General features: G+C 54.4%; 2 protein-coding genes and 3 non-coding genes across 5 annotated transcripts; 1 reads left to right on the forward strand and 4 right to left on the reverse strand.

The window, feature by feature from the left end:
- The first annotated feature begins 328 nt into the window (after positions 1-328).
- Positions 329-8,022, forward strand: B3GNT7 (UDP-GlcNAc:betaGal beta-1,3-N-acetylglucosaminyltransferase 7). Its single transcript, XM_072867314.1, has 2 exons — positions 329-412; positions 4,524-8,022. The coding sequence occupies exons 1-2, from the start codon at positions 402-404 to the stop codon at positions 5,728-5,730; spliced, it is 1,218 nt and encodes a 405-aa protein (XP_072723415.1). The 5' UTR covers positions 329-401; the 3' UTR covers positions 5,731-8,022.
- Positions 8,023-10,466: 2,444 nt separating this feature from the next.
- NCL (nucleolin) lies at positions 10,467-18,406 on the reverse strand. The gene is made up of 15 exons (XM_072867582.1): positions 18,203-18,406; positions 17,395-17,502; positions 16,497-16,785; positions 16,002-16,148; positions 15,367-15,549; positions 15,060-15,143; positions 14,669-14,804; positions 14,147-14,283; positions 13,552-13,678; positions 13,196-13,329; positions 12,702-12,837; positions 12,443-12,594; positions 11,801-11,927; positions 11,132-11,352; positions 10,467-10,945 (listed from the first exon to the last, which is right to left on the reverse strand). The coding sequence occupies exons 1-15, from the start codon at positions 18,218-18,220 to the stop codon at positions 10,866-10,868; spliced, it is 2,079 nt and encodes a 692-aa protein (XP_072723683.1). The 5' UTR covers positions 18,221-18,406; the 3' UTR covers positions 10,467-10,865.
- LOC140655031 (small nucleolar RNA SNORA75) lies at positions 11,482-11,621 on the reverse strand. The gene has a single exon (XR_012043607.1). It is a non-coding gene; the product is annotated as a small nucleolar RNA SNORA75 (small nucleolar RNA).
- On the reverse strand, positions 12,234-12,310 carry LOC140655040 (small nucleolar RNA SNORD20). Its single transcript, XR_012043616.1, has one exon. It is a non-coding gene; the product is annotated as a small nucleolar RNA SNORD20 (small nucleolar RNA).
- LOC140655037 (small nucleolar RNA SNORD82) lies at positions 14,883-14,952 on the reverse strand. Its single transcript, XR_012043613.1, has one exon. It is a non-coding gene; the product is annotated as a small nucleolar RNA SNORD82 (small nucleolar RNA).
- Positions 18,407-26,632: the final 8,226 nt, after the last annotated feature.

The raw sequence follows: 26,632 nt of genomic DNA on the forward strand, positions 1-26,632 counted from the left end.
AGAGGGCACTGTGCCCGGGGTGCAGAAGACCCTGAGGGGTGCTGGGGTGGGACCCCCAATCTGCTGATGGGTGGGTGTCCCATCAGCAGCGTGCCGCGGGGAGGGTCCCCAGAAGGAGGTGTGGGGTGTCACCCTTAAACCCCCGCGTCCCCTTCCCCTGCCAGCACTGGGGAGTCTCTGCCTGCTGGTGCGGCTGGGGAGGAGCGGAGGGGCAGGGCAAGAGTTAACCTACCTGCTCTGCCATCCCTCTTGGCTCCACCTCGGAGAGCGAGGGGAGGGAAAAGGGAAAAAGTAGGGGAAAGAAAAAAAAAGAAGAGGAGGAGGAAGAGGGCAGAGAGAAGCGCCCGGACCGCGGGCAGCCCCGGCCAGCAGCGGAGCGGCCGCCCCGTCCCACTCCCAGCATGTTCCAGTGGTGAGTGCCGGCCGGGGAGCGGGGAGCCCGAGCCCCGCTCCTGCCCCGCTCCTGCCCCGCTCCTGCCCCGCTCCTGCCCGCCTGAGACCCGGTGTCCCTGCCCTCTGCTCCCGCCGCCCCGCACCGCCGTCCCGGCGCTGCGCCCTGCCCGGAGCCTGGGGGCTGCGAGGTCTCCTCTCCAACGGGTCCCTTCCGAGGGGTCCCCCGCTCCCCGCCGCGCCCAGTGTCTTCCGAGGAGCTCCCCGGTCCCTCTCCCACCGGGTCCCTCCCGAGGGGCACCCCGGTCCCCATCCCACCGGGTCTCTTCCGAGGGGTGCTCCGGTCCCCACCCCGCCGGGTCCCTTCCGAGGGATGCCCCGGGGGCGGCTGGCTGGAAAGGGCAACTTGGGTGGGGAGGCTGCGGATGGGGAAGGGACAAAGGACGGCGTCTGTCCCCTGTCCGTCCGTCCCCGTCCCGGGAGAGACGCTCCCCCCCCCCGCCCCGGCTCTACAGAGAGCTCCCGGGCGGGGTCCTCCCCCATCACCCCCGGGCCGGGGCACCCCGAGGAAGGCTCTCTGGGGTGTCCGCTCCCAGCGCAAACCTCGCCCCATCCCGGGGCACCGGAGCTCCGGCCCGGCGGGAGCCGGGACGGGGGCACCGGGCAGGGGCCGGCGGTCAGTCCCCCCCTTCCCTGGGGATGCCTTTCCCAGCCCTTCCCTGCAAAGGGCTGGTTTGTGTGGCGAGGCCGGGGGAGAGCGGGGCCGTGGGGCAGCCAGACCTGCCCCGTGGGGTCCCCGTCCCACGGCAGCGCCAGCCTGGGGGCAGATGCCCACGGAGGGGAAACATCCAGGGTTTCTCCTCTTGCCTCTTTCCCAGCCCTGTGTTTTTACCGCCTGTATAAGAAAACAGACGTCTCTTATAAGAAGGGGACGTGTCCCCGGACACCCCAGGACTGGGGACAACCGTCGTGAGCTGGGGCCCCGCTCGGCGCTTGCACCCAGCCGGCGTGGGCTGCTTTTGGAGACATTCGGGTGCTTTCTGCCCAGCCTCTGCTCCTGGATAAGATCCCCTCTCCCAGGCCCTTGGCACCATCAACAGAAATGTCTCTATACCGGCGGTGCCTCCGCCGGCTCCGTGACTGGGTCTAATTGAGGGGCCAGAAAAATCCAAATAAATAGATAGCCCTGGCCGATCAAAGAGGTTTTCATGCGGATCAAAAGTGGCTGTGTGCCCCTCTGGGGACCGAAAGCTCCAGTCTCCTGGGACCTCGCCTGCCCCACAGCATCACCACCTGAAAGGGAAACTGCCCACCTCTAATTTGGGGGTTTATATTTAACCGCCCGGGGCACAGCCGGCAGCGGCGCGGCCGTCTCACAGGGAGGCTTTTCAGCTTTTCCTGGTGGAGAAAAGGGAAGAGGAGGAGCGGGCTGGGACCCTTTCCAAGCTCTCTCGATGGCACCGACACCGGCGGTTGGGGCAGCCGGTCCCGGTTGGCGCCGGTGGGAGCCCAGCCGGGACGGAGCACGGGTGGCTGCTGTCCCCGGGTCGCTGCTGTCCCCGGGTCGCTGCTGTCCCCGGGCCCCGCAGTGCCGGGTGCCCCAGGCCCCTGGGGACGCTGGCAGGGACAGGCTGGGGGTTGTGCCCCAGAGCAGGGCGCTGGGGCTCAGCAAGGTGAGTTCTCTGTGATGGCAGCGAATCCGAAGCAGCTCCCTCGCCTCCTGCCAAGCAGTGGTTCCTGGGGTCTCCCGAAAGCAGGACCTGGTTTCTCCCCCCCTCAAGTACTTCCCAGCTGAGAAGACCACAGAGCAGAAAGATTCGAGATCAGCAAAGACGCGCACATGATTGTCAGTCTTTTGCCCCCCCAGATCCTTGGTTTGCTGTGGGAATCACCTGCGGTTGTGGCTCAGGGTCCCCCCAGTCCCCATCACTTTCCTGCCAGTGGAGGGACCACGTTTCTGCAGGGCAGAAGGTGGCTGCAGGGCTCCCGGCTCCTGCTGGACCCGGTGGTGCCCCCGTCGTTTGCAGAGTCAGACCTACAGGAAAAAATCCCAAATAGGTTTTTCGTAACAAAGCAAAAATTGCACGTTGCACCAGTGAGAGCTGGGAAACAGCGTCTGCTGAAGGAAGGAGGAATAAGTTTCTGCGCTGTTGTGCAACACCTCACCGATGTATCTAGACGTACTTGGGCTACTTACTAAAAGATGGAGCTCTCCCCTCACCCCCAGGTCAGTGTCTTCTGCCTGGGCTGAAATAAAAAGCAGTGACCCAAGGAGGGTAATGGGGGTGAGCAGCTCCATGCGGCTCCTGCCTACGCAGGCCAAGCCTGACAAGGGTGGGACCCATCCGTGCCAGTTAGCAACAGCTGGTCTATGCAAATTTTTTAAAATTATATCAGTAATTCCCTGCCCATGGCTTCTGGGGAACCTCTGGCCATCCTTCAGGCTGGGTATGTTATCACATGTTGACCTTGGGGTGGTGGGGCGTGCAAGGATGGGATGGGATGGGATGGGGTGGGGTGGGAGTGAGGCTGGGGTGTCAGGATGGGATTGGTGCAATTGGGGTTATTATACAGGGTTGACCAGGCTTATTTCTGCTGCAGTGCCAGGCATTGATGACAGGTTTTAAACATTGCTTGGCTGTGCAGGGGTTAAAGTTGCCACTGTATCAGACCAAAGGGTTTCCAAGAACAGCCTCAGAGCTGTGTGGCCAGGGCTGGAGAGGGTTAAGGGATGGTGAGATCTAATCAGAACTGCTCCCTCATCAGTCCCAGATGAGTGGCCACATATAAAACCAGACTGGGAATATCCATCCATTTACACGTAATTACTTAGTTCCACGCTCGCCCTCACAGTCCACACTAGCGATCACAGTTTTCCCACATGATCACAGTTTTCCCACGTAAACGCAGGGCTGAAAAGTTCTTTGTATTTGAGGGTGAAGCCGGAGACAGGAGCTCCTGAAAGCTCCTGGTTCCCCCAGTTCCTGCTTGGGTCTCCTGCATTTCAGGGTGGACAGAGTCCCCAAGTGCAATGCTGTCCCCTGCCCTGGGGAGCCTGAGGGGCATTGGGGTGTCCCACCAAGCTGGTGCTGTGGTGCAGCCAGTGCCCCAAAATCCCAGCAGCTTCCTGGCAGTGCTGATCACAATCTGGCCCCCAGAGCCAAGAGAGTTTCAAGGCTTTTTGTTGTTGTTGTTTTGGCTATCTGGAAATTACTTGGGTTAAATGTTTCAGATTTCAGCCCCAAGCTCCTTCTCGGGACTATCCCAAAGTGAAGGTGCCATCTGCCTGGTAGAGATGATCTTGGACCTTTCTGGCTCTAAGGGAGAGTGGGAGGCCAAGGGGCTGTCCCCAATAGGTGGCACCTGGGCTGGGACATGCTTCTGTCACCAAAAGTATGGGTGCAGGGGAGCCATGAGACGGGTGTCACTTCCATCGCCTTTGGCTCCCCAGCCAAGGTCCCCTTCACCCGCCAGCAGGGAAAGGAGCTCAGGGGGCCACTGGGCACCTTCTGTGTCCCCTCTACATGGGAGCAGCTGGAGACGGGGCTGTCCTCGGGAAGCCGTCCAGACCCCTGTGGGCACATGGACCCAGCTGCCAACCTGTGCCCAGTGCTCATTTGCACAGGGAGATGGCCCGAGGCAGCTGGAGCAAGCAGGACTGAGGCAGGAGGAAATTGGTGCAGATGTGCCAGCTGTGGAGGGGAGCTGGGCGCTTGGGGGCAACATGGTGGAGATGGGCAGACCGGGCAGTTCATCTCCTCCACGGAAGCAGGGTGAGAAACCCACCTTTAACTGTGTGGAAAAGCAGGCTGGAGGGGTATTTGGTGCCTCAGTAATCTCTGGGTGCAGCCTTCCCGCTGTTCCACGGACCACAGGAGGGTCCCTCTCAAGCCCCTACCAAGCTCCAGGGTTTGTCCCATGAGGCAGCCGCTTCCCCGGGCAATGGGTCTGCAGCAGCAGGGTGGGATGACCCTGCAAGAGCTGTGTCCCACAGCTCTTCCCACAATGCTGCTGCCTGTCAAAAGGGACACAGATTATGAGCATCTCATGAGCTCTCCAGGAGGTGCTTTTGCAGACAAGCCTCTCACAGCCTGCAGTTTCCTCTCCTTAACCCCCTTGTCTCGTCCCTTTAGGAAAAAGACCATCTACAAAACGGTTTGCCTCTCCTTCTTGCTGGTGATCACGGTGACAGTGCTGCAACGGGGAATGGCCCCCAGCCAGTTCATGCAGGGCCAGCAGCAGAAAGAGCTGCCCCCTCCAGAGCCCCTGAAAACGCAGAAGAAAAACAGTGCCTTCTCCATCACCAGCACTTTCTGGAAGAGCAAGAAAGAGAAAGCTCCTGTGAAGGACGAGGAGGAGAGCATGACAGCAAAGCAAGCAAAATCCTGGGACGTCACCACTACCAACTGCTCAGCCAACCAGAACTTCAGCAAGGTGGACTGGTTCAAAGGACTGGAGCCCAACTTCCAGCAGTTCCTGCTCTATCGGCACTGCCGCTACTTCCCCATGATGATTAACCACCCGGAGAAATGCAGCGGAGACGTCTACCTGCTCATCGTGGTCAAGTCTATCATCACGCAGCATGACCGCCGCGAGGCCATCCGGAGGACCTGGGGCCAGGAGAAGGAGGTGGATGGCAAGAGGATCAGGACGCTGTTCTTGCTGGGCACGGCCTCCAAGGAGGAGGAGAGAACCAACTACCAGAAACTGCTGGATTACGAAAACCACATCTATGGGGACATCTTGCAGTGGGATTTCCTGGACAGCTTCTTCAACCTCACCCTCAAAGAAGTCCATTTCCTGAAGTGGCTGAACATCTACTGCGACAACGTCCGCTTCATCTTCAAAGGCGACGACGATGTGTTTGTGAGTCCCAGGAACATCCTGGAGTTCCTGGAGGACAAGAAGGAGGGAGAGGACCTCTTCGTGGGGGATGTCCTCTACAAGGCCAAGCCGATCCGGAAGAAGGAGAACAAGTACTACATGCCCAGCGCCCTCTACAACAAAAGCAACTACCCGCCTTATGCAGGGGGTGGGGGCTTCATCATGGATGGGCCCCTGGCCAAGAGGCTGCACAAGGCCTCGGAGACGCTGGAGCTGTACCCCATCGACGACGTCTTCCTAGGGATGTGCTTGGAGGTCCTTAAAGTATCACCTGTTGGGCATGAGGGCTTCAAAACTTTTGGCATTGTGAAGAATAAGAACAGCAAGATGAACAAAGAGCCGTGTTTTTTCCGGAGTATGTTGGTGGTTCATAAACTGCTGCCTCCAGAATTGCTCCAAATGTGGGACTTGGTCCATAGTAACTTGACGTGCTCGAGAAAAGTCAACATCCTTTAGCTCAGGCTCTCTGGAGAGCTGGGACTGGAGGGACCGGGACAGCCCATCCCGGCGGTGAGCTGGTGGCACACAAGTCCTTCAGGGGCATCTCCCTCCAGGGCGAGGAGGGCAGTCGTGGGCAGGGTTTGTGATAATGTTTGTTCCTGTACTGTAATGTAGTTCACTTATCTCCAGCTGGGTTGGGGGTTGCTGAAAAAGAAGAGAGAAAAAAAACCACAACAAATCTAGCACAAAATCAAGAGAGAGGGAGAGAGAGGGCAGAGGGGTTTGTGCTCTGCTTTAGGTACCAACTCTACCGGAGCATGATGAACAGGGGGGTGCAGGGAGGCAGGGAGGGATGTGGCACAGGCATTTTCTGGAGATATTCAGGGTCTGGCTGTCCAAGGAAGCCTCTCCAAGGGAGTTGAGCGGTTTACAAGTGCGTGAGCCCCCCTCACAACTCAAAAGTCAAGGGGATTTTATTTGTTATCTCAAATTTCTCCTCCATGCAAGGTTTTAGTAACATTGACCCTGTGCGCATTGGGTGCACCCCTGCCAAAGTCCTCTCTGTGTCCCCACTACACAGCTGGGGAAAGGGGCTCTCCTCCTAGGCCGGACTTCGCCAGCCCCAAGCCCCCATTAGGGTTTCAGCCAGGTGGTCAGGAGATTGTGGTCTTTGTCCCCGATAGAGGGTCCCAGATGATGGTGGCTCCTAGCACCAGCCCAGGCTGTGCTTGTCTCCCCAGCCCCTCTGCCGGCCTCGCTGTGTGTGCACTCGGAGGAATGCACCCAGACGAAATTCCTCAGGGATTTGTTCCTCCTGGCAGGAAAGGGAAGGGATGAGGCTGGCTGTCCTTGCCCACAGCCAAGGAAGCGGCAGAGAAAGCCAGTCAGCCCTGGCTGGAACAGCCCAGGGTCTTATCACACCTAGGACCCCTGCTCGGGTGCAGGAGTCCCCAGGACCTGCTGCAAGGAGACTCTCTCCTTGCAGCAGAGGTGCCCTGGTGAGGTTGCCTTGGAGGGGGACAACAGCCCCAAGGATTCCATATGTGCCCACTTAAGGGCTCAGCCCCGGTTTTGCAGTGAGCGCGATGCTCCAGGGCAGGTTGGAGAGCATTGGTCCTGCGCTGGGACATGGAGCAGGGTCCAAGGGGACAAGGTGAAGGAGGGCTGGTGTTTTGCACCACGTCGGCTCCTCTCAGGGTTGTTGCAGTGTTTATTCTACAGGATGAGGCAGGCCAAGGAGCACAACAGGGAGAGGTATCACAAGACATGGCCCTTTTTCTTTGGGCTGAAAGGGCCGCTGGAGCTTTTGAGGGGAGCCCCAAGCCAGGTGCTGTGACGGAAACCCCCAACACAGAGAGACACGCGGCCACACATGGGGCCACAGATTACTCTCCACCCACTGACTGCAGGCATGAGCAAAGCCACAGGCATGTGCAAAGCCACACGCGTGCACGGGCACTGGCGTGCCAGCTCCCAGGCAACAGGCTCTGCACATGCAGGTGTCCCCGTGCGCAGGGCTTGCACGCCCAGATGTCCCTGCACATGGGTGGACACACACAGCCACGTCCATGGCCTTGATCACGCACAGTGAAACACAGGCACATGCGCGCTCGCTCTCTCTCCCTCTCTGGTGCCAGACATTGAAAGGAAAAAATTTTGACTACCTCAAAGGTCCCCCTGTGCAGTGCCTTTTTTTTTTTTTCTTTCCTTTTCTTAATGTGTTTTGGAAACGGGCCTGTTTCATTTATTCCAAGTCTGTATGTTCCCCAGGTTAGAAAACAAACAAAAAAGGGCATAAACCAGCCAAAAAAGGCACCCTCGCGCCAAGCCACGCCACTTCTCGGCAAAAGCCCCTCGTCTGCTCAGACAAGCTGCAAAGCTGAAGAGGAAGAGAAAGAGCCCGTTGCTGCCCTGGGCTTGGCCGTTGGTACCGGGGCTGGCGGCAATACTGTGAAATTTGATTTTCGATGCACCCAGCGGCACCATGTCCCTGGGGCAAGTGCTGGCAGCGCAGAGCAGAGGCCCAAGGGCATTTTCGCTGCCTGCTGGGCTTAGGCAGCACACAACACTCCTTCACTTTCCCATCCCCTCCCTCCTTCCAATGGGAGTGAGTTCAGAAATACTTTCCAAAAATGACACCTTCGTAATTTATGTCAGGTACAGTACATTAGGCTGTGTATTTATTCTATATGCAGGGGGCAGCTCTCGCTCTCCATAGCAATGCGTACGGCGAGCCAGGGCTGCATGCAGAAATCTCTCAGTGTTGCTCTTCACCTGGCGGGACCTGTACAGAGAAACCTTGTAGATTTGGTGAATATTTTAGTTTCTAAATAAAGGTTATAAGAAGAAGGAGAAGAAAAAAAAAAAAACCCAAGCCCTCACCTCGTGTCATTACTAGTGGGTTTCTGCTGGCCAAGACAACCTGGCTGGTTGGGAACGAAACCTGGTAATGGGCTACAGTGGCAAAACCACTGCTTGGAGTGGGCATTTGGGGCTGTGGCTGCCCTGCTCCTTGGCACGGCTTCCTTGAGGAGCCTGGCGTGGTGTTTAACAAGGGCTGGTGGATATTTTCTCTCTTGCATACACTCCTCCAGCTGCATTTCAGATCCAGCTAAACTTCAGATCATCCTGGTGCCCTGCAGCGAGGAGCTCCTCACCTCCAGTTCTGTGGGAAGAGCCGCTTCGGCAGGTTTGGAAACTCACCTGTGTTGTTGAACACCCTCTCCTCCTCATGCTGAAGGAGCTCACCACCTCACTGTCCCTATCGCCTTCTCCATGGCAGGACCATGCTTATTGCCTTTGTTCCCCCAACTGAAGCACCACCATGTCCCCTGGCCATAGCGCAATGGGATACACACGCCATGGGTCAGCACTGACCCCAGAGCAGAGTGAGCCATGTCTGCAGGGACAAACCTGAATCAGGTTTGAATCTGGCTGAGGTGAAGAGGAGGAAAGCCAGGCAGGAGCCCGTGGGTCTCACCTCGCTCTTTGGGTGCTGGGGGCTCAGTTTCCAGGGCTGGAACATGGCTTGGCCGCTCGGCGCGGTGATGCGGAGCAGAGGCTACCAATGGGGACCAGCCCATGCTGGACTTGGCAGACTGGGCTGCCTGCTGCCAGGGCCAGCTTCCCTGTGGAATCTTGGATTTCACAGGTAGCACAAAAAGAAAATGCGGAACAACTGCACTTATGGACGCTCTTGCCCATTCCCTCTCCAGTGCAACCCAGGGCTGCCTGCTCCCACTGTGGGACTCCTCCCCAGGGTACCAGCGAATGCTCCAGCAGCCAGGGATCCAGGGTCCTGCAGTGGGAACAGGGCCCATGTTCTGGTGTGAAAGTGGGATGGGCCCCATGGGCAGGAATGGGGTTGACCGCAGGATGAGGAGGCAGTTACAGCAGGGATAGGGGGTGGGAAGGATGCTGCAGCCCCCAGACCCCTTCACGCATAAGCGGGGGAGGCCTCCGCGGCCCTGCAGGCCACCAGCCTCCCGCCGCTCCGCCTAGCCGCCTCCCGCCGCCTCGCCTCCTCACGCTGTGCCTCCGCTGTGCCCGCGGCCCCGCCCGAGCGCGGGCAGGTGCTGCCCCCTGGCGGCCGGCCCCGCCGCCGCCCTCCGACCATTTGCCGCCGGGCTCGGGCGGCGGCTCTAAAATGGCTGCTACCCAAACGGCTGGCGAGCACCCCCGTGCTCAAGGGAGGGGGCGAGATGACGCACACCCCCTCCTCAGGTCACCCTCAAACCAAAAGCAACCGCTTCCCCACTGGTTTAATATAAAAACATTTTCTCTGTAGAGAAACCCTCTTTTTCCCCCTCCTCCAGGGGCTGGATGGCGGGAAGCTATATGCACAAAGAAACGAGGGGCTACGAGGGGCTGCAAGGCCTTTGCATGGCAATAAAGTTCCCACTATTGCTACAAGAGGCAAGGAGGGTGGAGCTGAGGCTTAAGGTCATTGCCCGCCCGGTGGGCAGTAAAGCCCAGAGCAGGACAGGCTGGTAGGGGACCTTCAGCGGGACACAGGCAGTTGCCATTCGAGCCTGGGGGTACCTGTGCCCAGGGGAGCCTTTAACCGACAGCTACGCAGCCCTGCAGCCAATACTGCCCCGGTTGAACCACAACAGCAGCTGCCCCCTGCCATTTCTGCTGCTTCCTGCGCCCGTGTGCTGCAGTCACTCGAGAGCAGTGTTGTCCCCCGACAGCTGCCACTGCAGGACACCAGCCAAGTGCCTGGCTGTAACTGCTGCTGAGGGACCCAGCACCTTCATCGCCCCTCGGGTGGAGGCAATTGCCCTTACCAAGCCTCTAAGGAACATCAGAAGTCAAGGTGGCAAGCACAGTTACTCCCCCTGACCCCATATTTCAATTTATTTGCTTCACACTTAGGAACAAGTCAAGAGGAGACAAGAGGCAATGCCTTTAAGAGTGTTATTGAGGTGCAGGGCCTTGGTACAAGATCCAATTTACTCATTTGTTTAAAAAAAAAAGTAAAAAAACCAATTGGCTAGCATGCAACATTACATACATCTTCAGTAAAAAAAAAAGAGTATGGTTGTAGGCAGGGCTTACCTCAGCCATTGTATTCTTCTCCCCTATTCCTTTGTGCAAGCACATGTACACTGTTGGGAGCTGGCAAAGGCTAGAGCAGAAGCAGGACACTAGCTGCTGCCTGTGACGTTAATGACCTTAAGAGAGAGAAGGCTCAAGCCAGACTATTTCTCACAGCCCTGCTTCACTTAGCAGCACAGAAGTAACACAAACCAGTTTAGGTCCTTTAATCTGTCCAAGACAGGGTGCTGAAGCACAAATGATAAAACATTCTGCATTTTTACAGCAAAAATGCTACAGAAGTTTATAGGAAAAAAAAATATTTTTGTACATGGGTAAAACATTATAAATTCAAGACAACTCACAGACAAGGGCTAAACTCCCACATCTAGCGCTCATTTTTTAAAAAGTTCATTTGAATAGGCAAGCAGTCAAAATGGCTTGCTCTCTCTTCCTTGAAATGAAAATTGTATCTTCCAAGTGGCTCACAGTACTGCTTCGCATCTTGGAATGTCCTCCGAAGGCTCCGTCAAGATAAAAGGAGAATAAAAACCCCCGGAGTCCTTTCAGATAGTCTCAGAGAGCAGGAGAAGGGAAAGAAAAGGGGAAGTTTATTCAAACTTTATCTTCTTCCCTTGCGGCTTGTGATCTCCACCTCCTCCTCTGCCTCCTCGGAAGCCACCTCCTCTGCCTAGAAAGAAAATTAGGTCAAGAAGCAGAGTTACAGGTATCCATGCACAGATAACCACTGCCCTTCCAAACCCATCCTGATTCACTTCAAGCGCTCTGTGGTAGCACTACACCATAATCCCAAGAACGGTTTGGGATTAATTTTTAAGCACACCCCCTTAGGACAGCAGCATTTGTCTCTTCTTACCTCCAAATCCTCTGCCACCACCTCTGCCACCACCTCTGCCACCAAATCCACCTCTTCCTCCTCCTCTGCCGCCACGACCACCAAATCCACCGCCACGTTGAAATTCACCCTTTGGCTTGGCAAAATCAAGGATCACTTTGTTTCCATCTATCTCTCCATCCTCCATGGCTTCCTTAGCTGCTTTGGCATCTTCTGGGGAGCTGAAGTCCACAAACCCAAACCTAGGAAACGGGTTAACAGAAAGACAGTCAAACTCCATGAGCTGTAGCACCACCTACAGGTACTCAACAGCAATCCCTTTGGAAACAACACCTGCACTTCTGCAACCACACCGGGATCAGGTCTGTGTTACTTGTGGAACAGCAGTGGCTAATCACAATCGATGGGAGCCCCATTGTGAGTTTGCCAGTACTGAACGGTTAATATTCTTCTCGTGCGAATCCATAGGCTGCCACGGATTTGTTGGCAGGAAGGAGCTCATTGAGAAGTGAGCACGTGCTGCCCTCTACAAACAGACCCAAAGCTGTAAGCTTGTTCTCTGCTTCCATGCAATTTACTAGCTTCAAAGAATCACCCGCATGAGCATTACAAACACCCTGCACTGCATAGATCAGTTAAAGTGAGGCTTTTTGTAGCAACTAAACTGATCCCAGCTGATGTTTAACATACCCTTTAGATGATCCAGTGTCTCTGTCTGTGACTATTCTAGCACTTATAGAGCCTTCAAATGATTCTTTTAGCGTCTCCTCTGTGGTGTCCTCAGAAAGGCCTCTGACAAACAATGTTTTGCTTTGTTCTATGGAAAGAGAATACATTCAGAGATCATTATGTCTGAGCAAGGCAACTGTCAGTTTCTTAACATCACATACAGCTTGCACTACTGGCTCCTAAACAGCTCACAGGTCTAAGGGGTTTGCTTTGAAGTAACAGCTCAGGCACTTAAAGTCCTTGCAAACTTTTTCAAGACTGCAGTTAGAACCTGATGTCAAAGTATCTCCATCAGCCAACCTGGTACTGTCAAAATAATTGGGTTTTTTTCCTTTTTTTTTAATTAATAAATGCTTGCATCTTCTCAACAGGGATACTAACTGGACAGACACTGCTGGATCAGCACTTGACTATCTAGAGGACTTCGGCAATAGTTTCATCAGCATTTCAGATAATCAGTCATCATATCCAGCACACTTGCTTACAATGCAAGTCTCACTCCACAGACATACTTTTTTTTTAAAAGCAGCCCTAAGTTTGCATGAATGGTGCACTCCTGCCACAAATGTCTCAAGACCAAATGATCAAACATAGAACACTTACGATTAAATCCTCCTCTTGCATTCATGTTCCCTTTCTGCCATGCTGGTGAACTGAATTCCAGTCTGATTGCTCTGCCTTCAATTTCTGTGTTGTTACAGGAATTCAATGCCTCTTTGGCATCCTCAGTTGTGGGAAATTCTACAAATGCATACCTATTTGGAGAGGAAGATTTCATTCAGGCTGGGAGCACAAGGGATCTGTGGAGGTAAGTCATTCGCAATGCCAACTAACTCGGGGTCCAGAGAAAGGCACAACATACCCTTTAGGCCTGCCCTGGTTGGTCTGTGGCATCTTGATGGAAGAAGCTTTCTTAAACAGTTCTTGGAGAGTCTCTTCTGAAGCAGCGTATGAGAGGTTGTTGACAATTAGGGTCTTTGACTCCCTCTCTCCACCTCCTATGGAGAAAACAGTGCTGTAAGTGCAAGTTTGGAGGAGAGCTCTCTCTTCCTCTAGGCACAACATCTCTCTAAGGTGAGAGTTGTTGCTCCCTCTGCACCTCAAGGTAAGGCACAAGGCTAAGTGCAACACTGTTTTGGTCACCTAGACTAGTTGTCCCCCGCCCTTGTCCAAAACATGCAGTAGAGACATGAAATGCATAGCATGCAGAGCACAAGCTAGGCAAAAGGTGCCTTCCTAATACCTTATAGTTTTCCTGCAGTGCTTCAAGTTGCTATATCCCTAGCAAGCTTCCAAAACAAGTGGAATTAAATCCTCGATGTCATTTGCATGCACATTATTGGTCTGGAAAATTACCTTTCTGATGATCTTGATGGCTCTTCTCACCAGTGAAGTCAATGACCATGGCACGACCATCAATCTCTGTGCCCTGCTTCTCCTCCAGAGCTTTGTTTGCGTCAGCTTCTGTTTTAAATTCAATATAGGCCATCCTATAAAGCACAGAAAAGAACATAAGCAAATGCCTCCGTCCAAGAATGACTAAGTTCATGAGTGGGGGGGAAAGGACGTGGAAGAAAAATGCTTCAAAAAGTAGCATTTTCAGTACACCTAATGCAGCAGGTCCCTCAAGGTAGCTTAAGGACACGAACTTATCAAAATATGCCAAGAGTTTAAGGAACAGCAAACATCCAACAGTCTTCTCTGCTACATACCCTTTGCTGTTCCCCTCCTTGTTCATAACTATTCGGATTTCTAGTGCGTTTTCAAACACATCTCTCATTTCCTCTTCAGTTAAGCGGTAGGGCAGATTCTTCACAAACAGTGTTCTAGCATCCCTCTCTGCAAAGAAAGAAAAAAAGTTATTTTCATATTACCAGTTAAAAATCCCTTCTCATCTACACTGCCAGTTCAGCAAGAACTAGAGTGAGTCAATCCAGCAGAAAATAAACCACTATTGTGGTTCACATTTTCAGAAGCTGAAAAAGCAACTGTTACAACAGTTAATTAGGCTGCCATTGTGCTTCTCTTAAAGGCATCAAGTTCAGAAAACGGGTCCTAAAGCTTCAGAAAGAGCCACATTTCCTCCTCAGACCACCCAGTATGTACTATTTATTGGGATCACATTTCCAGATATACTAGTCTGAACTTGCCTATCTGTACGTTAGCACTTGAGAAACTGTTTATGATATAGAGCCCAAACCAGGAAGATCTGCCTTAAAAGAGCAGAGTGGCCAACAGTAACACTGCAAGCCCGATTATGACTACTCTTCTTTGATGTGCACATGTATGCAGAGTTATGGGCTATACCTTTCTTATTTTCTTTCATCGTTTCCTTGCTCTTTGCTTTTTCCAGTTTGATTTCCAAACCCATTAACTTCTTTCCATTCAGTTGGAGAGCTTTATCCAGATCTTCAGCAGATGAAAAGTCTACATAGCCGAATCGCCTGAAAGAGGAGTAACCTTACTATTTAAGCTAATCCATCTCTTGTAGCAGAGAACACAAACAGAAACCCAGAACCAGAGAGGTCCCCACTAGTCAAGTTAAGAGTGTTAACAAAATAAATGCGAACTGGTCCACATAATCAAAACAGTAGAGAACAGCTCTGTACTGAAGTGGCTGCTCTCCCTTTAGGGAGATGCTGCCTGAAAATGCTGCAAGCCAGGCAAGTATGATACCCTTATCAGTACTGTGCCTCTTCCAGCTTCCATACATTATCAAGCAACCATCCCAGCACCTTGAAGGGAACGGCATCAGCACACTTATGCCTCTCCAAACAAATTACTGCCAATTAAAAAAAAAAAGCAGCAAAATTCTACTGATGAACTCACTTGGAAGCACCAATTCTGACATCCAAAACTTCGATGTTCTTCTTCCCAAAGAATTCTTTGATGCCAGTCTTCAGTTCTTCATACTCCTTGGTGGGGACCAAATTTCCCACAAAGAGGGAGAAGGCTGAAGTGGGCCCTTTAAATGAAAAGATAATCAAGGGGTTTTTTTAAAGGCAGTTAAAAAGAACTGGAAGCCAGACTCCAGACAGCTTTAGCACATCAGTTTCTGCTCAAAAGTGACATCATACTTCAGTATTAAGTCCCTTATAATCATCATTTGTGCTGAAAAAAACCCCCACTCAGCATCCTGTCCCTTCAGTTACATGCCTCACCCAATAGTCCAATAACAGTCCATCAAACAAGCATCATTTGATGATCCCACACCACCTACCGTCTGTTTTCTTCTTCTTGGCCTCTGGTGCACTTTTATTGGCCATTTCTTTCTTCCTCTTTCCAGGTGCTTCCTTGACAGGTTCTGTGATAGAGAACAAACAACACTGAAATAAAAGTACAAAACAACTTTTCCTATACTGGATCAATACAGGAGCATTAATCTTTACACCAGTCATACAGACCAGACCTTGTCCTGTCACCACAGCAACTGTTCCTCAGCCCAAAGACCATGATAGGACTAAAGTTTTGCTCAGGCATCTTTCCTGTTATTAGAGAGTTATGGTCTCAAAAACATTTAAACTCACTTTCATCCTCACTTTCCTCCTCGGCATCCTCTTCATCCTCCTCCTCTTCATCCTCATCTTCATCATCATCCTCTTCATCTTCCTCATCTTCAGAGTCTGCCTTGGCTTTCACTGGTGCGGCCTTTGCTGGAGTAGGTTTCTTCACTTGAACAGGGGTTGTGTCCATGGCTTCATCTTCAGACTCTGAAACAAGTTGAGCACAAGATTTCAGACACATTCAAGATTAAGCCCCTTCTGAGACTAAGAAAAGAAAATCTTTTGAAGTAAAATAGTGTTTTTCATGCCTCCTCAAGTTCGCATGTTCTTAGGAAAGGAGTTTAATATATTTATAGTGTTTATAAAAGCTACCTCTCCCTCAAGTTTTACTGCATTAAACACCTGTTCCCCAAGAGTAAAAAGAAGTTCCACTAGCAACAGGGCAATAAACACCCACTCAGCCACATCTGATGGACACTAGCCAGCTAAGTAGCCAGCTAAAATCAGCTGGGCACTAAATGGACACACACACACACTCTGCATCACTCCCACTAGTCCATTACATTACCCCCCCAGCTCCCTATAAGCATTTATTAGTTTAACATCTTCTAAAATTTTTTTAGAGTCAGTAAAACAAAGTTTTTCTAAATCCCACATACCATCATCTTCCTCCTCATCATCCTCATCCTCTTCCTCCTCCTCTTCAGATTCTTGCTTTGCTGGCACAACTGCAGGCTTTTTGGCTGGTACTGCTGCAGGCTTTTTGGCTGCAGGCTTCACAGGCATTGCTGGTTCCTCTTCCTCATCTGCAACAACAGTACAGCAAGTGTTTACCCATACCACTCAGCCTTCGAACTTTTCTAGTAAAGTACTTTTTTTCACAAGATTTTGGCAAAGTTCAGGGAAGAACGATCAGGAAACTAGAAGATGCTTCACATGCTGCATGCCATGCAGCTGCAGCCCAAGTTCTCCTGCAAACTGCACCAATTCCCCACCTTTCTTTCCTCACCACTTTTTAATCAATGAATCCCCCTCTCAAGAGTATTAAATCATACTGAACTTTCAGTTCCAAAGGTACGCAAATTCAGCTACCTGACTGGACCAGCTTTAGTCACCTTATACAAGGATGCACACATATTTCAAAAGTAACTTACCAGAATCTTCTTCCTCTTCCTCCTCCTCCTCATCATCATAATCTTCCTCATCATCTTCATCTTCCTCCTCGCTCTCTTCCTTCTTGGCATTCTTTCCATTTTTTGCTCCTTTGGTTAGGACAGCAGCCTTTTTAGGTGATGGAACAACAGCCTTTTTAGCTGGAGTAGCCACAGTCTTCTTGGCAGGTGTAATTGCCTTTTTTGCAGGAGTAGCGGCCTTCTTTGCAGGGGTAGCAGCCTTCTTGGCTGGTGTAACTGCTGCTTTTTGTTGTTTCTTCTGAGGGATCATCTGAAACACACATTAGTGTAAGACTCTTATGCTGGACCTTTAAACTACTATGACTTCAATGTCAGACAAGTATATAGCAACTGCAATCTAAAGCATATCCTTCTGACAGACTTTAGTTTCTGCTGAATGACCCTAACTGCCTACTCTGTCGGATTAGTAAGGCTCAAAACCAGCTTTTTCATGCTTTTAACAGACTACTTATGGAACATTAAAGCATCTCCAAATTCCCTGGTCCCAAAGCAAGACCAGTGACCTCTCTAGTAGCATTCAGTAGCTTGAAATTTTTAGTCTTGCCTATGATTTGTGTGTGATAAATCACTTATCGCTGATGCTCTAGTAGAGTAACTAATCATCCACTTGCTCATCAGTACTAGGAACAGCTTCGAGATCCCAGCAGTCCTTCCAAAGCCTGGAAGCACAGACTCAGCAGCTAAGCTAGTTTTCCCCACATTGCTTTCCTCTTATGAAATCCAGCTTATTCTTCAGCCACACTAGCAGAAGCCAATCGGTTACGAATGTTGGTTCTCTATCACGTACTAAGTGCCCCCCAACCCTCATGACACTTTTGTAACACGTGCATCCTTTCGACTTCATTTCCAGCTCGGTCACCTCTTCTCCGCTGCTCTCCTCTAGCTCCGAGGACTCTTCTTCCTCGCTTTCCTCGACCTTTTTGGGAGGAGGAGCCATTTTTTTCTGTTTGGTCTGATTCTTGGGAGTCTGAAAGAGAGAGCGAGCTGTTAGGCGGCGCTCGTTTCTCCGCCTGGGAGCGAGCAGCACACTCCCGCTCCGAGGCACCCCGGCCACCTGCGACCGCTGCACCGGCGGACAATTGTCCCCACCACGTGGCCGCCCCGCCCGCCCCCGCGGCGCCCAGCGGGCCGGCGCAGCCCTGCCGCGGGGGGCCCGGCGGGGGTGCTCGGCCGGCGCCGCGCCCCGGCGGGGCCCTCCCGGGGCGGGCGGGGGGCGCCCCGCGCTCCCACGTGCTCGCTCTCCCCGGCGTACCACGTGGCCGCGCGGCGGCGTAGCCCCGCCCCCCCCGGGCTGCGCGCGCTCGCTCGCACGCGGCGCGCGCCGAGGTGCCCCCCCCTACACACACACACAGACACGGCCACAGCGCGGCCCCCTCCCCTCCCCCGCCCCGCTCCCCCTCCCGGGCCCCCGCGCGCGGCAACATGGAGAACGAGACGGGACGGGGCTCGAGACCGCTCCCACCGAGCGCCCGGCCCCTCCCCTCGCCGCCATCTTCACGGTGAGGGAGGGGAGGCCTGGAAACCGTCGCGCGGCCTGAGGAGACGGCGGCGGGTAGGCGGCCCGGCTCCCCCCCGCTCCCCCCCATCGCCATTCGTCCGCCCCGCCATGGCGGCAGCCGCTCGCTTCCCGCCTGGCGGCGGCGCGCGGCCCCGCCCGACGCCCTCACCTTGGCGATCTTCACCATGATGGCGGCGGTGCCTGGCGGCGCAGGGGCGGCGGCCGAGCTGTCTCGGGAGAAGGGTGGGCACCTCCGGCGCGGCGGCGGCGAGGAGCGGAGCGGGCCCCGGGCGGTCGGAGGGAGCGGCGGCGAGGCGCTGGCGACCCGGACCGGGGACTGAAACGAAAGAGCGAGCGCAGGCCCCTTCCGCTCGCTTGCCTAGCCCTCCGCCACGCCACGCCCCCTCCGCCCCCGCTTCAGCCAATCGACGCGCGCGCCGCGCCGCCCGGCCAATCGCCGCCGCCGCCCCTCGAGCCACTCCGCCAATCCCCGGCGCTTTGCGATCAGCCAACGGGAAAGCGCGTTACAGCTGCCGGCGAGAGCGAGTCTTTGAGGTGGGGGGCGAGAGCGGGGGGACGCGCTGCCCGCCCGGGAGGAATCGGTGTTAGCCAATGAGAGGGCGGCAGCTCGGCGCCTGCGCCCTGATTGGGCGGCGGGGCTTAGCGGAGGGTGGGCGTGGCCGGGGCCGGGGGAGAGCACGTGGCGATCGGCGGGCCACGTGGTGGAGCCGGCCCGGGGCCGGGAGCGGGGCCCGGGGCCCGGGGCCCGGGGGGCCGGGGGGCCGGGGCCGGGAGCCAGCCGCTGTGCGCGGCGCCGGGGCCCGCTTTCCAGGCCGGCCCTGCAGCAGCTCGGCTCCGGGGGTGGAACTCAGCCTGAGCACGCTTTTGCCTCTTCCTTTGGCCTTGGTAAAGGGACAGGGCTGGGGCCTCCCCAGCGCTGCCTCTGCCACACCCCTCCGCTGCCCCCAGCGTCCCCTCCCCGACCCTCGGGAGGCACTAAGCCCCCTTGGACAGCTTGAAGCATCTCCAGGAGCTGGGCGGTGTGCAGCTGCTGGGGTTGCAGTTGGCACAGGAGCACCGTGCAGCTGCGGCCCCCCACTGGCTCCTGGCGGGGAGAAAAGGCCCAAGGCTGGAGGAAAAAAATAAAACTGCTGGCTTGATGAATGCTTTTGAATTCATTCATTGAAAGAAGACACCAGCTTTCTCCCTGTGGAGTTTTACCCCAGTGGCTATGAAGTCGGGGTAGGACTGACCACAGGGCAGCGTACAGCACCCCTGTTTAGCTTACCAGTCTGCTGGCAGGGCTGAGTGCTGCTTTGCCGCTGCCTGGCACAGTGCTCCCCAAGGACCTGAGCAGCCTCTATTGCTGGGGCTTCCCCACTGCTGTACATCCCCTCCCACTTCAAACTGGGCGCCCAGCCAGCTCCTGGGAGCTCCTGACACACACGTGTGACTATAGCAATTTGCCCTTCTGAGGCCTGCTCAAAAGAAGACCTTAACTTGGGGAACACAAGATCCTAGGGAGCCCTAAAAAAAAAAACAGAGAAGCTCCATGAATACAGTCCTACAGGGCCCTGATGGCCTTCAGGAGACACCCCTTAGTTGCTCAGTGCCACCTGAAAGCAAGGGACGCATTGTGGGTGAGGCAATATACCCAGCTACTAGGCTGTCCTAGTGCCTCTTTCTCCTCTGCTGGGTGAGGAGAGGCAGTTTCCAGGCAGACAGAGCCATAGCTGAGGGCATCTGCTCATGGAGAGGTGATGGGATCAATCAGCCTCTCTAGGAGTAAGCCAGCCTGTGGAGAGATTGCCACCATCAGCCAGTACGGGGAGGGAGCTGGCATGGGGGGGGACACACTGCCCACATCCTGGCCCTGGTCACATAAGCAGGCAGGTGGGGATCCCACCTGGGGAAACCCCTTGTATAGGGCAGCTGGACTTTGCATGTGAAATAGCAACATCTGGCTCATGTCCCACCGCGTGCTGCAGGAGCCATCCCCGAGTGCCCAGGGGAAGCAGCAACACAGGTCCAGGGTGGCCCATGGGGATGCTGATTGATGGAGATGGAGGAGGTGGAGGCCTGGCAGGAATTTTTAACTGTCTAAAGCAAGAGCTGATTGCTCCCTCCTTACCGTGCCTGCACGTGGTGCAACAAAATTCCATATTATCATTGCTCTTACAGCTCTGCTGCCAGTGCTGGGGCTGGCCTTGGTTCCTCTCCATGCTGCAGGAGGGCTGGTTTGCCATGGGAAAGGGACAACTGTTGCTTCAGCCAGGGGCAGTTTTGGCACCCAGGGCACTATGTGCGTCTAATAACATAGTGCCAGCGGTGGGATCAGCAAAGGGTTGGGCTGGCAGCTGGCCAGTCTCGGTTCCCAGCCCTGGCAGGGGCCGTCTTATTATGGCCTGTGCTCCATCTCTTCTCCCAGCAGCGTCCCCAGTGCTGGCAGGTTGTCCTTGGCGCTGGCAGGTTGTTCTCGGCGCTGGCACCTCTGAGGCTGCAGCTGGACCCAAGTGCGGAGGAGCGAGAACCGATGCTGCCCGCAGCGCTGCGTTAATCCATGCACCATGTTAATCCATGCACCACTGAGCAGGTCTGGATACGGCCCAACTCTGCTAGCCACTGCTGTGGCCATAAAGGGCCAGGGATGCCACGGGGAGGAAAGTAGCCAGGGGTCTGCAGGCACTGGCATTTCTCCGTATCCCACCTGTGGTCAGGACCTCCGGGCAGCCCTAGCACTGGGCAGGAGGATGCCAGAGCAGCAGTGAGGCCAGCCTTTTTCTGGAGACACATCACGTTGCAAGGCTGTCCCAGCGGTGCAGCACTGCCCTGCTCCTCTGCAGGCACTGCCAGAAGATTCAGGGCCAAGGGAGGTCTGCAGGGCAGCATCAGTGGGGAGTAATTTGGCCAAAAGAGCAGGTTTAAGAGCTCTATTTGTGGAGTAAGTGTATTTTAGGTGCTTTTATGGCTGTCTCTTGTTGTAGCATGTCTGCACCTTGGGAGCGTTGATCTAATTCCACAGTTAAAGGGAATTTAGCTGGTTTAATGAAGACCCCAGGAGGGATTTGCTGAGGATTCACAGTTTCTGGCACAGCAGAGACTCGTTCCCTGTGCTTGTCCCCAGCCTGGCAGTGCTGGGGACGCCTTGCCCGGCTGCCGGTGCCCAGGGCTAGAAGGGAGCGGAGCTGAGGGGCAAATGTGGCTCCCCAAAAGCCAGGCAAGATGGGTGCCCAGCTAGGGGGACACCTCCATAGCTGGGGTAGTGAGTATCCCCAAATGTCATGTTCAGCCTGTGCCTGGTCGCGGCTAGGTGTTTCCACTAGATGGTGACAAACGTCTGCAACTCCTGTCCCGAGGCCGGGGGGGTTACCCTGGCTCCCCAAAACAAGCCTCCGTGGGTGCAGCTGAGCAGGACATCTGGCCCTGCCTGCTGCATCTCACCCGGGAGGTCTCGGGACACGGAGGAGGGTCTGAGACGATCCCCACGTTTGATACCCATCAGATAAAAGTAGCAGCCAAGTGCAGTGGGGAGAGGAAAAGTTTTGCCTGTGGCTTGTGCAGGCATCTGCTGCCAGAAAACGGTCAGGGACCTCAAACCAAACACTCCGTGGGTGCCCAGAGAGGGGGGGGAACAAGCTAGGAAAGCCTGCAAATGTGGCCCTGAGTTCCCCAGCTCCAGCCTTGCTTCCCTGGCATCACAGCTCAGCTGCTATGTGGTCTGAGCAGTGGCCTGGTGTGGGCATGGCATGGCAAAGGTGACAGCAAAAAAAAAGCAAATTTACCCATCCCAGGTCTAGACGCTGCTTAAAACCTCTTGAGCATCCCAATGTCCCATCAGCAAAGCCCCTTCCCCTGCCACCGGTGCCTGCCTCGCCCCATCACGCTGCTCCCCTGCCCATTGCTTGCTGCCAGCCAGAGCCACCCCAGCGGGCACCGCAGGATGGCTGATGGATGGTAATCCAGCGGGGCCAGCCACACAGGACTTGTCCTCTCTCTTCCCAGCCACGCACCTCATCTAAATACCCAGTGTGTGGAGAAGACTCTCCCCATGGCCTGATTAATGCAGGGCATCAAATGAGACAAGTCTGCATTGTACCCTAATTAAGTCTTTTCTTCATTACCCACATGGCCATGCCGATAGGAGAGCCCTCAAGGATGATGAGTGTGAAGTGGACGCAAGGTTTGCCGTGACAAACAGCATTTAATTTGAGCGGTCGCGTGCCAGCCCACACCCTGTGCCTTGAAACGAGCACCTCGGGACCTGGTGGGCTGCAGGGATGAAAGTCAACAGTGCCTGGCAGAGTACGGAATTTCTTCTCTGGGGAGAATCCTTTCCGGAGGTGGGATGCTGCAGGGATTGGCATGGGCCCCTGGAGCCAGACACACCCTCTGCCCCTCCGGCCGATGGTGGGTGATAACCCAGCACATCTCTCCTGGATGAGGCTGTGCCATTTGCTGGGGTTTGTGGCAAGGAAATGTCCTGGTGACTCACACGGAGAGTTTCGTATGTGCAGCATTTAGTCTTCCCGTGACCTCTGAGAATCCTTCAAAGTGATAATTCCTGGTACCCTGCAGAATAAAAAAGGCTTTTCTATTTCCAGAAGAAGCTGATTCCCGCAAGATGTCCCTTCTGCCAGCCCTGTTCTTCTCCCTAACACCCCTTGCCTGGAGCCTTGCAGGGACCTTGCAGCCTGCCTGTGAGCTCCCAGCAAGCCCACACAGCTGCCCAGAGCCTCCGGGCCAGGCAGGACTCCCCTCTGGCTCCGCTCAGCAGGAGGAACAAGTGCAACCCTGGTCGAAAAAGGTGCGAGGGAGAGAAGTGGAACTGAAACAAAGAGGATTTGCGGTAGGTGTGAGATAAAGAAGAGAAACCAGGCTAGGGAGCTGTGGAGCAATTCAGGTGGCAAGAGGGGAGCTTGGGAGCACCCTCCTCTCTCCATCAGGACGGAGAAAGTTGGTGAGATGGGAACAGGGAGGCATTTCGAAGCAATACATGCAAACACCTTTATAACCCCCAGGGAAGTCAACCTGGGGAGAAGTTACGGGTGATCCCAGTTCAGCGATCCCAGGCCAGCAGCCAGTGCACCCGTCACCACCCCACGCCATTGCTCATCTCCCTGCGCTGCCCCACAGCGCTTGGGAAGGCTTTGCAGGACTTTTGTGGAGCTCAGAGGGGGAAGCTCCTCTTTCCACAAGGCATTTCTGTGCATCCCATTCATCTCGCAGAGCCGGGGCAATAGGGAACGGGATCCAGACAAGCGCCAGGTCCCTGGAGATGACTGTCGAGAGATTCAAGTAAAACATCTGCAAACTGCTTGTGGCTCAGCACATCTGCCCCTTGGCACAGGCCCACAGTGCAGTGGCCCAGGGCTTTGCCTCAGCTCGCTCACATCTTACCTGCTGGAAGCTCCCTCTGCTCACAGGCTTGTGTTGGGCTATTTCCATTTCACGGCAGCTCCTGGGCGCGGGGCCAGCAGAAGGCAGACGCTCTGCCTGGAACAAACCCAAACCAGGGGAATTTTTTTTCTTTTTTTTTCCTTCTCAAACAAAAAACTGAATCTTTGTTGAGTCCCAACTGAAAAAGCAGGCATCTCCCTCTGCTCCCTGCATTTTTGTATTTGTATCCGAGCAAGGGGTTGAGCTCAGCCCTGCCTCGGGAGCTGCATGCACCCACCGCTCAGTGAAGGCAGTGGCAGCGTGGCATGGCAAACCCAGGGCTTCCCCATGTCCTTACCACTAAAACCAGGACAGAGCTAAATGCAGCTGGGGAGAGCAGACCCACAATGTGCCGCTGCTCTCGGGGCCCCCCTTCGAGCCCCCAGGCACACACACACGTTTGTCCCCAATATAACATGTCCCAGCCTCGGCCAGGGGAGCCGGCAGGCCCCAGCCAGCAGAGCCAAGTCAAAACTGCCCTTGGAAACAGGCATCAGTGCCAGTGGAAAGCGTGCCGGGTGGCTTCTTTACCTTAGTGGGAAATGGTCTGTTTTTTCCCCAGGGAGCTGCTGTGCTGTGTTGTCCCAGCTAAAGTTGCCCACCAAGCCCCATCCATGAGATTTGCCAGTGCAAGGGACCAGCCATCCTGAAGGCTTTTGTGGTTGCATCGGGAGGTCCAGCCACGAGCCAAGCTTTTTGGAAAGGGTCACTTTGCACTTGACTGTACCTGCAGAGCTCAAGCGACCCGGGCTGGTGTCGAGCTGTACAAACCACCCGACGGCCCGGGGAAGGTCAGAGCTCAGGAGTGACCAGCACAGCACCAGGGATGCTGAGCCCACCCAGCTTTCACCATCCATCTGCACCAGCCTCTGCAGCAAGCTCCATCAAAAGGAGGTTAAAAATAAGGGCTGGAAATACTTCCCCAGCCCAGACCGCTCTTGGGCTGTTTGTGCCTCGTCCCCACAGCACATTGGGCTGTTTAACTTACCAGCTCTCACCGCAGAAATTCCCACTGGCAGGGTGTGAGTTAAAACCACTGCTTTCAAACTTCCTATGACTGTAGTTAAAAATAAGACTCAGAGCAATAATTTTCCCACTGTCGGTGTTGTCAGACCCAAAACCTGGTCCTGAACGACCCAGCAGTGTCTCATTAAGCTGGGAGAGTGTGTGATCATGATGTCTGCATCCTGGGAGGGAGGTAAGAACATGGTTTCTTGGGGAAAAGTCCTCTCCTTCCTGTCCCTTACAAGCCATCAGCTCATCTCCCCATGCACGAAACGGCAGAGGAAGCTTAAAGCAGACTGAAAATTACACTGCATGTCTCCTGCTCAGTTTTAATTGTAGAGCAAAGAAAGAAGCCCATCGATTCATCCCACTGGGTAATTAAATGCTTAACGCTATTGACTATAAAGATATTATGGTTCAGCAGCCCAACACTAATGCATTAATAATCACTTATATGATGGCAAGGAAGGGGCACGAGCTGCTCCCAAGGAACATCATAGTTACGTGGGATGGGAGCTCACAGTGAAAAACCTTAGGACCTGAATTAGTGCTGTAACAACCTGCAGGAGCGAGAGCTTCTCCCCGGGAGCTTGGGGCCAGGGAAGGGCTAGAAGGACCGTGGAGGGGGCAGGCAGCCCCTACCCCAGGGAAGCCCCCCAGCCACACGATGGATGGGCAGTGGGGATGGGTGTCTGGGCTCCGAGCACCAGTGCTGCCCCCAGCACAGCTCTGGGATATTGTCAGCCATGGGATCAGGAAGATAAATCTGAGCAGAGCAACCCTTTTATAACAAGCCATGGCGCAGACATGAGCAGGGTCTGCCCACCTCCTGCCACGCTCTGTATTTCCAATAATTAGCTGGCTGCTTTAGCATATTTATTATGCAGACGATGTGGAGTACAGGGCAGAGCCTGCACACTGCCTGGGATTAACCACATCAAATGTGGCCAAGCGAGCGCTGCTCCAAGCCGGAGAGGGCGATTTGCTTGCTGGGAAAGGCGGTGTCGACCCTTGGAGCATGGTGTGCCGGCAGGTACCGTGCACTCCCCGAGGGGTCTCACCTGGCATAGGATGGAGATCGCTATGGGGGCTGCACAGCCTCCCACCTGCGGGGACTTCAAAGCCCGGCACGTGGCAGGAGTCCCATGTCCCATGGCCCGGCAGGCTGGATAAGACCCATTTACAGAAGGTGGAGGAAGGAAGGACCCACAGCAGCACAGGGAGACGGGACACTTCTCAAGGCCATCCTCTGCTGAGTTTTTCCCACCTCCCCATGGGCAAGGCATTGCCTCTCCAGCCACAGCACGCTGCATCAACCCAGCAGCTCCCCTGCGGCCACTTTGACAGGCAGAGCAGACATGGCCTAAAAAGCCACCAGAGGCAAAATTTCCAGCTAAGTTCTCAAATCCATGTCAGCAACCCCCTGCCCAAGGATAAGGGGAGACCACGCAGCCCTTCCTGGCCTCCAGCACAAAGACCAAAAGTACTTGCAATTTTCTCTGAGCAAATACAAGTGCAGATCATGCTGTCAAACCCTTATTTGATTTGTTTCTCTGGTGGCTCTGCACCATTTGCCTTCATTACTTTCTCTGCCCCATGCCATAGTCCAATAATGTAGCATCTGCCCAATAAAATGTCCATTAATATAATTTACAAGTAGTTGGCACTTTCTGCCTTGTCTGGGAGAACAGGCTCCCTGGGTACCCTGTTGCTTAGAAAAAGAGGGGTTTTTACAGTTATTCTGAGCAGGGTAAGTAACCTCTGAGCACTGTTTATTGCCTGATTTAGCTTCGTGAAGTTACATTTCTCCCAAAGATTTGATTCACCGCTTGAAATCTAGACTCTTTAAATGTATTTCTTTAAAGAGTCGAAAAGAAAAAAAAGTCTGGAAAGACAGAGAAGGGAAGATGCTTTCCTACAGCCTCCAGGGACAAGGAAGAAGGTGCCTTCTGCTCTTTGGGAATGGCTAACGGGGGGGGGACGGACACTGAGTCTGGGAGGAGGAGTGCCTGGTGCTCCCAATCTCCCACCTCACCAGGTAAGGCAGCCCTGACTGGGTGAGCTGCTGCATTTTCTCTAGAAAAGCCTTTCCGAGACCGAGGTTAGCCTAAATACATACCTATGTTGGTATGTATGCGTGTATAAAAGCCTTCCTAAG

Source organism: Ciconia boyciana, chromosome 7 (assembly GCF_034638445.1).
Source record: "Ciconia boyciana chromosome 7, ASM3463844v1, whole genome shotgun sequence".
In the NCBI taxonomy this organism is placed as follows: domain Eukaryota; kingdom Metazoa; phylum Chordata; class Aves; order Ciconiiformes; family Ciconiidae; genus Ciconia; species Ciconia boyciana.